This window comes from Bufo gargarizans, chromosome 5, assembly GCF_014858855.1.
Source record: "Bufo gargarizans isolate SCDJY-AF-19 chromosome 5, ASM1485885v1, whole genome shotgun sequence".
Taxonomy (NCBI): Eukaryota; Metazoa; Chordata; class Amphibia; order Anura; family Bufonidae; genus Bufo; species Bufo gargarizans.
The window spans coordinates 400,765,240-400,779,026 of record NC_058084.1 but is presented as its reverse complement, the minus strand read 5'-3'; the positions used below and the strand labels follow the sequence as shown (position 1 = coordinate 400,779,026).

The 13,787-nt window shown below is 44.5% G+C and overlaps 1 protein-coding gene across 2 annotated transcripts in view; it reads right to left on the bottom strand.

The window, feature by feature from the left end:
• The window catches only part of LOC122938612 (solute carrier family 22 member 13-like), a 65,184-nt gene extending 52,350 nt beyond the window's left edge, over positions 1–12,834 (bottom strand). For both annotated transcript variants that reach the window (XM_044294252.1, XM_044294253.1), the window contains exons 1-2: positions 12,460–12,834; positions 7,809–7,912 (exon numbers count right to left, since the gene is read on the bottom strand). In XM_044294252.1, coding sequence (XP_044150187.1) covers positions 7,809–7,912; positions 12,460–12,834 — 479 coding nt within the window. The remainder of the gene's footprint in view (positions 1–7,808; positions 7,913–12,459) is intronic.
• Positions 12,835–13,787: the final 953 nt, after the last annotated feature.

Sequence of the window (13,787 nt, the reverse complement as noted above, 5' to 3'; positions counted from 1 at the left end):
GCTCTACGCATCTTCCTGGTCAGGTCAGCCGGAGTTCCTTGTCCCACACCTCGGCGCTATAGCGCCCCCTTCCCAACCAGGAGGTTACTGTTCCCTCCCTTTGTCTGTGGTTTTACAGTCTGTGCTCAATTCACTCCTCACATAAATCACAGACACACACAAAACATATACACACCAGAGTGATCTATGATTTCAGACTATTGGTTCAATAGACTCCAAGCTTTCAGCATTACAGCCGACTACTATACTTACATCGGTACCACCTCACAGCAGACTGAGCTATGTGAGCATGACGAAGTAACTAGCAGAAAGGCAGATGAGATAAAAAGTTTTCTCACCTTTCTTTGAGGTTGCAATCCTCTCTCCTCTGCCGTTCGTCAAGCTCAGGGGCCCGTCTTGTCAGCTGTCTGATGCTACATTCGCTCAGAATCCAATCTGGGGTGCCATTTGTTAAAAACACCCTAAATTAGGGCATTTTAGATACACTCTGGTGTTCCAGATCAATGTACCCCCCCAGGGGTTAATATCCACGCGTGGCTGAGAGACTGGACACTGACACAGAAGTTGGTCAAAGCAATCTCTAACTTTATTACATGGACTAAGCGTTTATGAATCTTCAGAAGAGGGCAGTCCTCTCTGAGGCTAAAACATTGTTTCATTGGTCAAAAAGGAAAAAGTGATAAGAGAAACAGAGATAACACTTCAACATCTGCGCAGTGAGTACCACTTTGGAATGTGAACTAATGTAAACATCTGGTTACCATCGCCATTTTGTAATGGAGTTTATTCTAACAAGAATACTGCCTACGTCATATGTGACACTTTAAAGAGGTGCTTCTCTATAGGCAGTGAATAATATATACATATCATCAAGCCATATGATTGGCTTACGCATTCCACCTGTTCATGCATAAGGCAATGCCTGACACTCTATGGAACACATGTAAAAGATGAGAAATCAGACACTTCCCACAGCACAGTTCTTTGCCCCCCTCTCTCTCCTTTCCAGTCTTGAAACAAAGAGGGGGGTGGGTGGGCACTTGGAAGTAGAAAAAGTTAACTCATTACAATCCTAGATTTACAAAATATAGAATAAAATTCACCCATCTTTAACAACGGCCACTCCTAGGGAGAGTAGCAGCAGTGCTGAACTTTCTCCATATATAGACAATTTGTCTTACCCTGGACTGATGAACAGCAAGGCTTTTGGAGATACTTTTATAACCCTTTCCAGCTTTATGCAAGTCAACAATTTTTAATCGTATGTCTACCGAGAGCTCTTTTGTGCGAGGCATCATTCACATCAGGCAATGCTTCTTGTGAAAAGCAAACCCAGAACTGGTGTATGTTTTTATAGGGCAGGGCAGCTGTATCCAACACCTCCAATCTCATCTCATTGATTGGACTCCAGTTGGCTGACACTCCAATTAGCTCTTAGAGATGTTACTAGTCTAGGGGTTCACATACTTTTTCCACCTGCACTGTGAACGTTTACATGGTGTGTTGAATAAAAACATGGTAACATTTAATTACTTGTGTCTTATTAGTTTAAGCAGACTGTCATTGTCTATTGTTGTGACTTAGATGAAGATCAGATCACATTTTATGACCAATTTGTGCAGAAATCCATATCATTGCAAAAGGTTCACATACTTTTTCTTGCAACTGTATATTGTCTTCTTATAAGAGTTGATTAATCACAGAGTAAAGACCAGAAGACATTGGAAATAACAGCAACAACAGCTACATAGAACATCAGCAATTCTGGGTGCGGTGATCTGTTTCCAGGAAAGTTTTGTTTGTCTGTGCTGCAAGTTTTGGGATGAAACAAGAAAACTGTGTGGCTAGGTTGGAAGACATAAATGATTCTGTGGAATGTGAATGGGTGTGGCTTTGAGTTGTAGTTGAGTCGAAAATGTGTGAAGACTGATGGATGTTTTAGCAGAGCTGTGAATGCAATTCATATTTTATATATAAGGGCGTGGTTATGAGCTGTTTGTGAAAGTAAGTACATGAAAATGTGAATGCGTATGGAGTACGATATTTGTTTTTAAATAATATGCACATTGAGAAATTAATTTACAATGTTGATTGAGCTGTACATTTTTTTTTAAATTAAAGTCAATGAAAAGTTTCTTATGGGGCCTTTGTGTGTTCATGTCTGTATTGTCAGATCTGTTTGTTTCAATGTTTGAAGTTACGTGTTACATGTTAAGTGTTGTGCTTAACATCACAGCTGGGACACTACTGACGGATAGAAGGAGGACCACAGCGTCTGACTGAAAGGGGTGGACTTAGATTCCTCAAAGCGGAGGGAGGAGGATAGGGGTGGACGTTACAGACAACGACAGCCCTTGTGCCCATCCCCTAGTTATAAGACACTCCTATGGAAGATGAGAAGTCCTGTTTTCCAGTCCATTAATTCCGTGAAAGGAAAAGTTGGATACTTCTGTAAGCCAGAATGCAGATTAACATCAAGCAGCATTGGGTGGTTCAGTGGTGCCTACCATAGGTAGTGTTCCTTTGGCATTGTTTCAGCCCTGATGTCAAACGCCTCATTGAAGTGAGGAAAAAGTAAGTCTGCCACCCTGTAATGGTCCTGGGAGATGGGCCTGCAGAGTCTGTGGGACCCAGATTCCAGAAGAGAGAGTGTTGTGCTGTGTGTGGTTCTCCTCGTCCACACCATACGAGAGGATTGTATTCTATGTTGACCATGCCCGGATCACTGTCCGCCCCCACAGACACCCATGTTTTTTTGTCATAAGGAGAACACAAAGATAGGTGAGGGTGGGGGGAGTTAGATCAAGATTAGCAAACAGGAAGTCCAGTATCGGCTCTACTTTTAAACATTTTTAGCAGATTCAGTCTGGCCCAATGATATCCCTCATTCTGGGTGATAAAAGATTGATACTGGAGCAGCCAAGACAGTTGTGCACAGCAAACATGGCCTCCCCTGATTTACTCTCCAAGCACACCAGTCTTTGGGTAGAAGTGGATGGGAAAGTAGTACGCTCCCTTTTCAACAGAAACCATCCATATTAGATTTGCCCCTAACCAAGATGCGCTTGCCCGTTTGCTGGTCAGCAATAACGCCCCTTGTTGCCTCCTGGGTGCAGATTTGCTTGCAAAAGTGCATGCTAGTATCTCATATCAGGAGGACGGCACTGTGAAGCTTACAGATGCCCTCAACGACCAGGAACTTTGTTTGTTGGCCATTAATGATAAAATTCCCTGGTCCATGTTTGTATCAGTACTCCCAGAAGCTGAGAAAAGCAAACCACTCACCATTGGATGGTACATGACCTACATGCCGTTAATGAAGCCACAGTTTCTAACATCCACATCGTGCCCAATACACACACACACACCTTGTCAGCTCAGGTTCCCATTACCCCTACTCACTCCACTGTGATTGATTTGTCCTTTAGTCCCTACCGCCTCACAGATGAGGTGGAGATGCTTTTTATGCCTAGAACTGGCAATTTTGTGTTCCCCCACCCTGAGCCTATCAGATTATTACATTTAGATTGTATTATTATGAAGTGAGTGGCCATGACTCAGCTGTCCTCACCCAACTGCATGGCCAACAATAATGCCCCGTAGCATATTATTCAGTCAGACTTGATCCCGTGGCCAGAGGTGCCCCTTTCCGCATCAGAGCTGTAGTAGTTGTACTAGCTATGCTTGATGATAGCTCTGAGATAGTTCTGAACCACAAAGTGATGGTAATATTACATCTATCCTCATGAACGTACAATCCAAATTATTGTTTTGTTGCCCGTTATTTGAGAATGCAGTGTTCCATTTTGTTGCCTGACAATGTTGCTCTCCAAAGGTGTAATACTTTGGACCCAGCCACCCTGTTGCCTCTGAACCAAGGGGGAAGGGAAGAGTTAGGGCACAGCACTTTAAATTTTTCTTCCAGATTCAAAGGAAGAGGCTCCTGACTGTTTGCAGATGATGTCACAAGAGGTAGTGGGATTTGGTAAATAAGCCATTAGGTAACCTAGATCATGTGCTCTTTGTGGATGGATCGAGGTATGGCCAGGATGGCAGGTACTACACAGGTTGGGCAGTGGTGATTAAATGTGAACTACCACACATATCTTCTCGAGAAGTGGAGCTAAAAGACTCTGAAGATGGCTTGCAGATATGCAGATGGGAAAACAGCCAACATTTGCACTGATTCCAGGTGTGCTTTTGGGATAGCCCATGACTATATATGGAAAGCCAGACTCCTTGATCGCTTCAGGTAAACCCATTGAAAATGGGGAAGCAGTGAGGTCTCTGATGGAAGCCCTCTTGTCACTAACATGAGGGGTGATGATAGCAACGAAAGGCCACTGTAAACAGATGCAGAGGAGGCAAAGGGGAAAGCCACGGCAGATCAGGCGGCAAAAATGGCTGCCAAATTACCTAAGCAGACCTCTGTCTTAAGTGGCCACAGTTCAGGTCCCTGAAATAACTCCTCCTGTCTCCCGAAAGTTCTTAAGACCTTACAGAACCAGATGGGGAAGGAGGAAAGGGACTGGTGGATGGAAAAGGGGGGACTACAAATAAGAAGGGAAACTTTGCCTTCCCAGGTCCCTCTACTCCACGATGCCACAGGCAACCCATGGAGTGATGCACCAGACAAAAACTGCTATGTGTGATTTAGTACGTAGCATATGGTACGCCCCAGGGTTCAGCACTGTAACAGTCAGACATACTCAAGGATAAATGATTTGTGCCCAGAACAATGTGGGCAAGGTGGTTAAGGTACCCAAGAAACGTCTTGCTTTTTGGATCTGTTTCAACGTTGCAGACTACCTTCAACTACCCAAGGTGGGCATGTATGAGTATGTATTGATATGTGATGACTTGTTTTCAGGATGGCCAAAACCGTACCCAAAGAAGTAAAGAAGATTATGGCCGAAGTTGTGTGCAGGTATGGGGTACCTTAGATCATTGAAAGTGACACAGATGTTCACTTCACAGATGAAGTGATGCAGGAGATGATGAAGGTTTTGGGTGTAGGACAGGCCTTACATGCTTCATACCATCCACAAAGCAGCAATAGAGTAGGGAAAAGGAGCTGAACGGGACACTAAAGTTAAAGATTCAAAAGCCTTAATTGACTTAAGCCTTAAGTGCCTGCTGGTAGCCCTCTTTTAGTAAGGTATACGCCTAACTGTGAGACAGGCCTTTGTCCCTATAAGGTCCTTTTTGGGTCAGCCCCTAGGATAGGATTTTATTTCCCACAGCAGCATCAGATGCAACATGGTTGTCTGACAGATTATGTGATCAGTTTTGTACAAGCATTTGACTAAAGTACATTTTCGAGTTTTTGCTTCACTTCCAGGTTTTGATAAAGTACCAGGAACCCACCCACTTGTGTCTGGAGATTGGGTGGTAGTAAAAGACACGTTAGAAAAATCCTAAAACCCTGGTTTGATGGTCCATTCCGAGTGTTGTTGACCACAAGCACAGTGAAGCTCAAAGAAAAGCATAATTGGATTGATTTCAAGGAAGTGTTGAGACTGGTTTTCCCTTGTGTGACTGTTGATCATGACTCAAAAGAATATGGAAAAATTGTATGAAAACTTCGGTCCATTCAAATCAGAAGCACTGATGACCTCCAGTCTCCCCCATGTAATGTCAACGCAATTAGGGAAATATCATCTGACTTCCCCGTGCTCAAATCCAGTGTCATGGGAGGCTGTTCACTAGGAATGGCTTGTCATGGAAGCTGGTGAAGAGGAGGCGAAGCATTGGGACAGATGTTTAGGTTTAGGGAGAGACTTAAAATTCAAGGGGGGACTGTTAAAGATGTGTGAATTTTATTCTATATTATGTGTCTCTAGGACTGTAATGAGTTAACTTTTTCTTCTTCAAGTGCCTCCCACCCCCCTCTTTGTTTCAAGACTGGAGAGGGGGGGGGGCAAAGAGCTGTGCTGTGGGAAGGGTCTGTTTTCTCATCTTTGTACAGGTGTCCCAAGGGAGGTGTATAGATTGTGGAGGCATGCATAAGCCAATCATATGACTTGATGATATATATATATTATTCACTGTCTATAGAGAAGCACCTCCTTGAAGTGTCACATATGACGTATGCAGTATTATTGTTAGAATAGACGCCAGTTAACTACAGGGGAGGGAGGGGGGTCCAGCAGCACTGGCCACCAATGAGTTAACTATAGGGGAGGGAGGGGGGTCTGCCCCCTGCTGCCAGGCAGCAGGGGGCAGTCATGTACACAGTTCTTTTAGTATATTCTAACATGGGAACGCCTCTGTGTTAGAATATACTGTCGGATCTGAGTTTCACGATCTAACTCAAATCCGATGGTATATTCTAACATGGAGGCGTTCCCATGGTGATGGGGACGCTTCAAGTTAAAATATACCATTGGATTGGAGAAAACTCCGATCCGATGGTATAAAAGGGACTCCTGACTTAACATTGAAAGTCAATAGGGGACGGATCCGTTTGCAATTGCACCATATTGTGTCAACGTCAAACGGATCCGTCCCCATTGACTTGCATTGTAATTCAGGACGAATCCGTTTGGCTCCGCACGGCCAGGCGGACGCCAAAACGACTTTTTTTTTCATGTCCGTGGATCCTCCAAAAATCAAGGAAGACCTACGGATGAAAAAACGTTCACGGATCACGGACCTACGGACCCCGTTTTTGCGGACCTTAAAAAAAAAACGGTTGTGTGCATGAGGCCTAAAACCGTGATTTTGGCAGATAGGAACTCTGACGGGGGCTTGGAACGTTCAATAAACTATTACATTAATGGACAATGCGTGGGGTTAGTGAAGAGGCAAATTTTTTGTAAAATAGTGCCGAAAACCCATCAGGACCAGGGGCTTTACCCAGTTTTAAGTTTTTAATTGTGAATTCGACCTCCTCCCCTGTAACATCTACCCCTAAACTTGCTGACGCTTCCGGGGTGAGTTTTGGTAGCGGGATAGAAGATAAAAAATCTTCCCCTTTCAATCCAGGAGGCTCTCCAGGGTTGGAGTAGAGTTTTCTATAAAATGTGTGAAACGTATTGTATATAAGGTCCGGGTTTGAAGTGGTCTGTCCTGAGCTAGTGCGAATTTGGAATACCTGATTGATTTTCTGTCTGGCTTTAAGTTTTCGAGCTAGCATCTTGTCTGGTTTGTTGGCATATTTATAGTAGTAGGAAGCTGTCCAGCGGAGGGCCTTCTCAGTGTTGTTGGAGAGTAACATATTTAGCTGTAGTTTAACATCTCTAATCGCTTTTAGAAGGTAAAGTGAAGGGGTTTGTTGGTGAACTCGGACCAACCTGGTCAATTTAGCCTCTAAAGCAAGTAGAGCTGAGTTCCTTTCTTTTTTTAACCTAGAAGCCACCCCAATTAGTCTCCCCCGCATGTAAGCTTTGTGGGTTAAGGGCCCACGGCACTAATTCAGGCACTACGGCCTCTTCAGTGTTTACCTGCACGCTGTCTACATTGTAACAGCAGTGCAAAAGTAATTACAGCTTTCATCCATTAACTTCAATGGGAGAGGAAGCTGTCATTATTCTGCAACTCCGCTACAATCTAGACAGCGTGCAGGTAAAAATTTAAGATGTAGCACTGGCATGAGTACCACAGCCCCTTCAAACAGTTGATTAGCAGGGGCGCCGGCAGTCCAACCCCCACCGATCTGATGATACTGTGCTGTAAACAGGTCAGCAATATCATGAAAGCAGAATAACTTTTCACTTCTCATCATGACTCTTATTCACAACCTAGAGGATCTAGTATAGAAAATGTTGGTTCTGTACAAACCTACCATGCGGCTAATAATAACTTACCTATCTCCTAAGGGACCAAAAATAATGGATCCAATAAGGAGTCCTGACATGTAAATGGACTGAGAAATTTCAGTTTCTTCTTTTCTGTGACACACCAAGTTGAACTGAATGGCAAAAAATATTCTAATTATATTGAGCATGAATTATACTGTACCCTCTAAACATGAGTGATCAAAACCTGTACACTGAATATTTTACTTCTACATACATTTATAATTTCTGACAGATTATCATGCCGTATAGTATATAGTGAAGTGATTAATTACAAACATACACTGTCCAATCACATTATTATGACCACTTCCCACCCAGGGGCGTAACTATAGGGGAAGCAGGGGAAGCGGTTGCTTTGGGGCCCTGACCCCAAAGGGGCCCATCCAGGAGGATGACGACTAAAATATTTTGTCAGTGCCCCCTCAACAGTATTACACAATTAAATTATATACAGTGACAGGATGAAACAGCTGCTGGCCCTGGTCTGAGAGAGCGATCTTTACTAGCCACAAGAATGGGGGTGGCATGAAAGAAAGGGGTTGCGAAAAAATTACTGGGGGAGGGAGGCCGCATTCAAATATATGCTGTGGGGCCCAGTCATTTCTAGCTACACCACTGTTCCCACTTTCGACATCACCAGTGCGTAGCTCATGAAGGAGGTCACGTGTGGTGAGCTGGCTTGGTGGGTATGTAAGGTGTGCGATAGTCTGTCGTTGATGTCATGGATCAAAGGGATTTATCAGAGTTGTAAAAAGGGATAATTATTGGCTTTTGGGCCAGGAGTGGCGGTATTTCTGTAACTGCGCAGTTTGTGAACTTTTTATGTGCTGCTGTGGTAAAAGTGTATCGTGAGTGGAGAAATGGCACCACTGCGAATAAGTGACATGGAAACTGCAGAGAACCACGTGCTATTGATGTGAGAGGAGAACACTGGCTATGAAGGTGCGCAAGGGCGGACTCATGAGCTACAGTGAAGCAGCTCACCACCAAAATAAACCAGGCGGCTACCAGATGTGTGTCAAAAACAACAGTCCAGCGAGCCCCTCTGCATAGGGTACTCCAAAGCAGACGGATGGCCACTGCACCTCCTGCTAATGAAGTTACATCTGCAGAAAAGGCTTTAATTTTCACAGCAGTATTGGAATTGGATTTCCACTAAGTGTTGCCTCTTCAGATGAGTCACGTTATCTGCTTCATTGAGCGGATAGACGTTGACGTGTCATGCGCGAAACATCAGAGAACAACAAACATTCTGCAACCATTGCTGGAAAAGCACAAGCTGGTGGTGGCAGCGTTATGGTCTGGGCAATGTTTTCATGGCACATACTAGGGGTGGGCGATATGGCCTAAAATCTATATTGCAATATAATTTTAAGCATGTGCGATATGCAATATATATTGCGATATATTGTTTTCTATACTGGTGGGGTGTTTAAACTTTTTTTTTTTTTTTTTTACTTTTTATTTAATAACGATTAGCCTCCTTAAGGGCTACAACCCTTGTCATATTCACCCTAATAGAGCTCTATTAGGGTGAATAGGACTTTGCACGCTCCCTGCTGCCCTGTGCTTTGTGCACACAACAGCAGGGAGCTGACCATGGCAGCCAGCCTCTCATGTGCCCTCCAGCCTCTCCCTCTTATCAGCCCCCTCTGGTAACTGAAACCCATCCCTCCCTCCCCAGTATTAATCATTGGTGGCAGTGGCCACAGGGTCCCCCTCATCCCCCCATCATTGGTGGCAGTGGGCAGTTCCGATCGGAGTCCCAGCAGTGTAATGCTGGGGCTCCGATCGGTTACCATGGCAGCCAGGAGTCACGCTACTGAAGTCCTGGCTGCCATGGTATGTTAGTGAGCAGCATTATACTCACGTGCGCCGTGGCCGCAGGACGCTCCTTTTTCTCATAGGTCTGTGCGGCGCATTACTAATGCTATAAGCATTAGCAATGCGCCGCACAGACAGAAGAAGGAGTGTCCGGCGGCCACGGCGTACGTGAGTATAATGCTGCTCACTAACATACCATGGCAGCCAGGACTTCAGTAGCGTGACTCCTGGCTGCCATGGTAACCGATCGGAGCCCCAGCATTATACTGCTGGGACTCCGATCTGAACTGCCCACTGCCACAAATGCAGAGACTGAAGAACATTCCCAGCACCCGACCTCTGACAGGACGCTGTGATCCGCGCGATTAACCCCTCAACTGAGGGGTTAATTGCGGCGGATCGCAGTGTGCAGTCATAGGGGCTGGGATATGACCGGCACATTCATTGGTGGCGCAGTGGCCACAGTCCCTCCCCTCCTCCTCCTTCTCTATTCTCATTGGTGGTCAGCAGCAGCCACGCACAGTGGGGAGGGAGGGCCTCCCTCCTTCTCCACTGTGCCAGCTCAGGAGAACATGGTGCGCGCCGAGAGCGAGATCATATCGCGGTCCGGCGATATAGGCGATATGCACAAAATCCATATCGTGGCACAAATTTATATTGCATATAGCCTATATCGCCCACCCCTAGCACATACACCCATACATGCTGATTGTCTTCCCTGGAGCGGATAGAATGTTCCATCAAGACAATGCGACATGTCACACGGCTAGAAATGTCCAACATTGGTTAGAAGAGCATGACCAAGAATTCCAAGTACTATCCTGGTCCCCTAATTTACCACACCTGGATCATATATTCCCTCTATGGATCCTCCCCCACACTTCCTCCAGAAGCTGTGGGATGTACTGCAGTCATCATTGCTCCAGATACCTGTGACCACCTACCAGGTCACTCCCAGCCCGTCTAGCAGCTGTCCGTGCTGCATATGGCAGTTACTCTGGACATTAGCTACTGGTCATAATAATGTGACTCAACTGTGTATATTAATGGCTTTTAAGGACTTATAGGAAATCTGTCACCATATTCATCATTATGAATCCATCTTACATGCGAGAAACGCACTTGTCAGTACATTGCAATGGTTTTGTATTTCAATAGGTGGCCTCTGTTGAGAAATCGGCTTTTTAGTTTTATGCTAATTAGCCCCTGAGTGAAACGAGGGTGGTGCCATTGCCCTTAGTTGCACCAGAGGCTCTGCTTCTTTTCATTCCCGGCAGAACCCCAGCACTTTGACTGACAGGTCCAGGCAGTGCAGATGTACTCACTCCTGGCACTGAAGTCTCACGGCAGCACGATCTCCAGCCATATACCGGCAAACACTGTGCGCTAGACTTCAGGGCCAGGCATGAGTACATGTGGTGGGAGTATCCAGGAATGAAAAGTAGCTGAGCCTCAGGTGCAATGGTACTGCCCTTAACAAAGAGGTTCTGAAGCAGTTTATGTGTTTAGTATAAGGAATAATGTTAACCCTACTATAAATGATTACGATTAGAAGTCACCTTGTTGTCCTGTGACCAGTATTACCTGTATTATTGTATCATATACAGTATTTAGCACATTATATATAATGACTATATTCAATATAGTACAGTGACAATATAGATTTGTCAATGTCTCTCTATGTAAGACATATGATAAAAATAACATTGGCCTACATTTATGAATGAGAGTGCACCTAGATGTTGTAAATTGCACCAAATTTTGGTGCAGTTTGGAGTATGTAGTTTAAAGGGAATCTGTCACCTGCTTTTACCATTTTAAGCTGTCACCATTGCTATGTTCACTAAAGTACCTTATTTCCAGCAGTCTTCTTTTTACTTTATTTCGTTTTGTCCTTTTGATATAAAAGCTACCTTCTAGAAATGCCCTGTCCTTCTTCCTGTCGGCGGCCAGAAAACTCCTCAGGGCAATAGCGCTCAGGTCACATCACTGGGCTCGGCGCATGCCCAGTGAGGCTGTTGCCCTCAGGTGCTTGATGATCACACAGGCGCAGGCCGCAGGCGGTACTGCGCCTGCGCGAGTTTTCTGGCCGCCGAAGGACGGGGCATTTCTAGAAGGTAGACTATGACGTGGGGAGGGGGCGGAACCGTTTGCCGGGCTGTGGGAGCTTATTTAAGAATCAGGAGGCGTTCTTGGGCACTGCAGGGGGGCGTCACTGGGCACCGGAGAAGGAAAAAAACGCCCCTCTGGGCACCTTGGAGCCTCATTAGCATATCATAAAAGTGCTTTTATATCAAAACTACAAAACGAAATAAAGTAAAAAGAAGACTGCTGGAAATAAGGTACTTTAGTGAACATAGCGATGGTGACAGCTTAAAATGGTAAAAGCAGGTGACAGATTCCCTCTAAGAAAAATCCATAAAAAATGGCTTAATTGGAAAGAATGTGGATTAGAAGGATAGGGGATGTGACCCAAGAAAACACATTTTGATCCACAATTGTGCCACAGTTTGGACGTAAAATCCTGTTGCAAAGTACAGATGCTTTTACAAAAGCAGATCATTGGGCAAATTATTGGATCCATTTTCAGGAATGAATGTTTGTACCGATAATTGGCCTGTGTAAATATACCACCGATCACCTGATAAACAAGCAAATGCTCATTCATTTGGTGAAAGCATCTTTGATGTTGCACAATAAATCATTGTCGGCAGCAGAACTCCCTGTGTAAACAGGAATGTGCTGCTGCAAACTATGAATCCGCGTAGAGGCGAAGGATCTCCGTAGAATCTAATGTAGAAGGTTTACTAGTGATGATTAAATGTGTACAGACCTCAGTGACCAGCGTGGACTTTTGCTGTGACGTGTCGTACACCCATCCATTCCGGCATTCCTCCGTGCTGTTTAGTCCATACCTCTCAATGGATTCAATATCCCAATCCACTGGAGTGTGCATGAGGCATTGCTCGTAGCCTCCACGTTCATTGTGTGGGATGGTTAAATTCAGCTGGTAGTCCTCAGTTAGATTTGGGTTTTTCTCCAGGATCCAGTTGGTATTGCAGTGGTGAGGCACAGAGATTCCCATAAACACCTGCCCAAACATGTGGAACGCATTAAACACACTAAGGAAACACAACATAAGGACCAAACATTTCTGAAAGCGACCAAATTCTCCAACATGTTTTAGGATTTCCCCAAAGTCCGTCATTGTCATCCGATTCAGAGTGGAGTGAAATGCTTCATTGAGACAGACAGAAATTAATGTTTAATCCTTGTCAACGTGCCACCTTGAAAGAGCCAAAGTCTCACATTTAGCCCTTGGCTTAATTTTATGCGATACTTTTGTAATTTGTGAGAACTTTGCCTGGAAATACTCTTGTATTTTTATCACAGTCATTTTCCAAAAAGCAACTGCCCAGAGATTGGACACCTTTGTATTTGTCCTTTTTTGTGGATTAGTGTTAGATTCTGCTAGAATAGTTTTGTATTTTTTTGTTTAAAAAAAGCTAACTTCCACATCCCCTTTTTCCACAAACTAAGGGCTCATGCACACGAACATATGTCATCCGTATTTTATCCGTATTTTGCGGATCCATACTGTAGAAATGCTATGCCCAGCCCATATTGCTCATGTGTTTGGTGATTAATAAGTTACTGTTTCTGTATACGATCCACAAAAAAAAAGATCAAATACGTAACCCATACGGATATGTTTTGTGTAATAATGGAAAGGAAGAGGACTTAAGGCTACATGCGCACGAACGTTGTTGTTTCCATGTCCGTTCTGTTTTTTTTGCGGATAGGATGCGGACCCATTCATTTCAATGGGTCCACCTAAAATGCAGACAGCACACTATGTGCTGTCCGCATCAGTATGTCTGTTCCGTAGCCCCGCGAAAAAAATAGAACCTGTCCTATTCTTGTCCGTTTTAGGCATTGCTACAATGGATCCGCAAAGAAAAAAACGGATGGCATACGGATGTCATCTTTTTTTTTTTGCAGACCTGCAATTTGCGGGCCGCAAAACACATACGGTCATGTGCATGTAGCCTAAATCAGAGGGAAAAAAAACCCATCAGATACGGAACAACGGATTAATGAAAAACGGACCGCAAAACAACAACGGTCGTGTGCATGAGCCTTTACAGTTATAAATGCCAC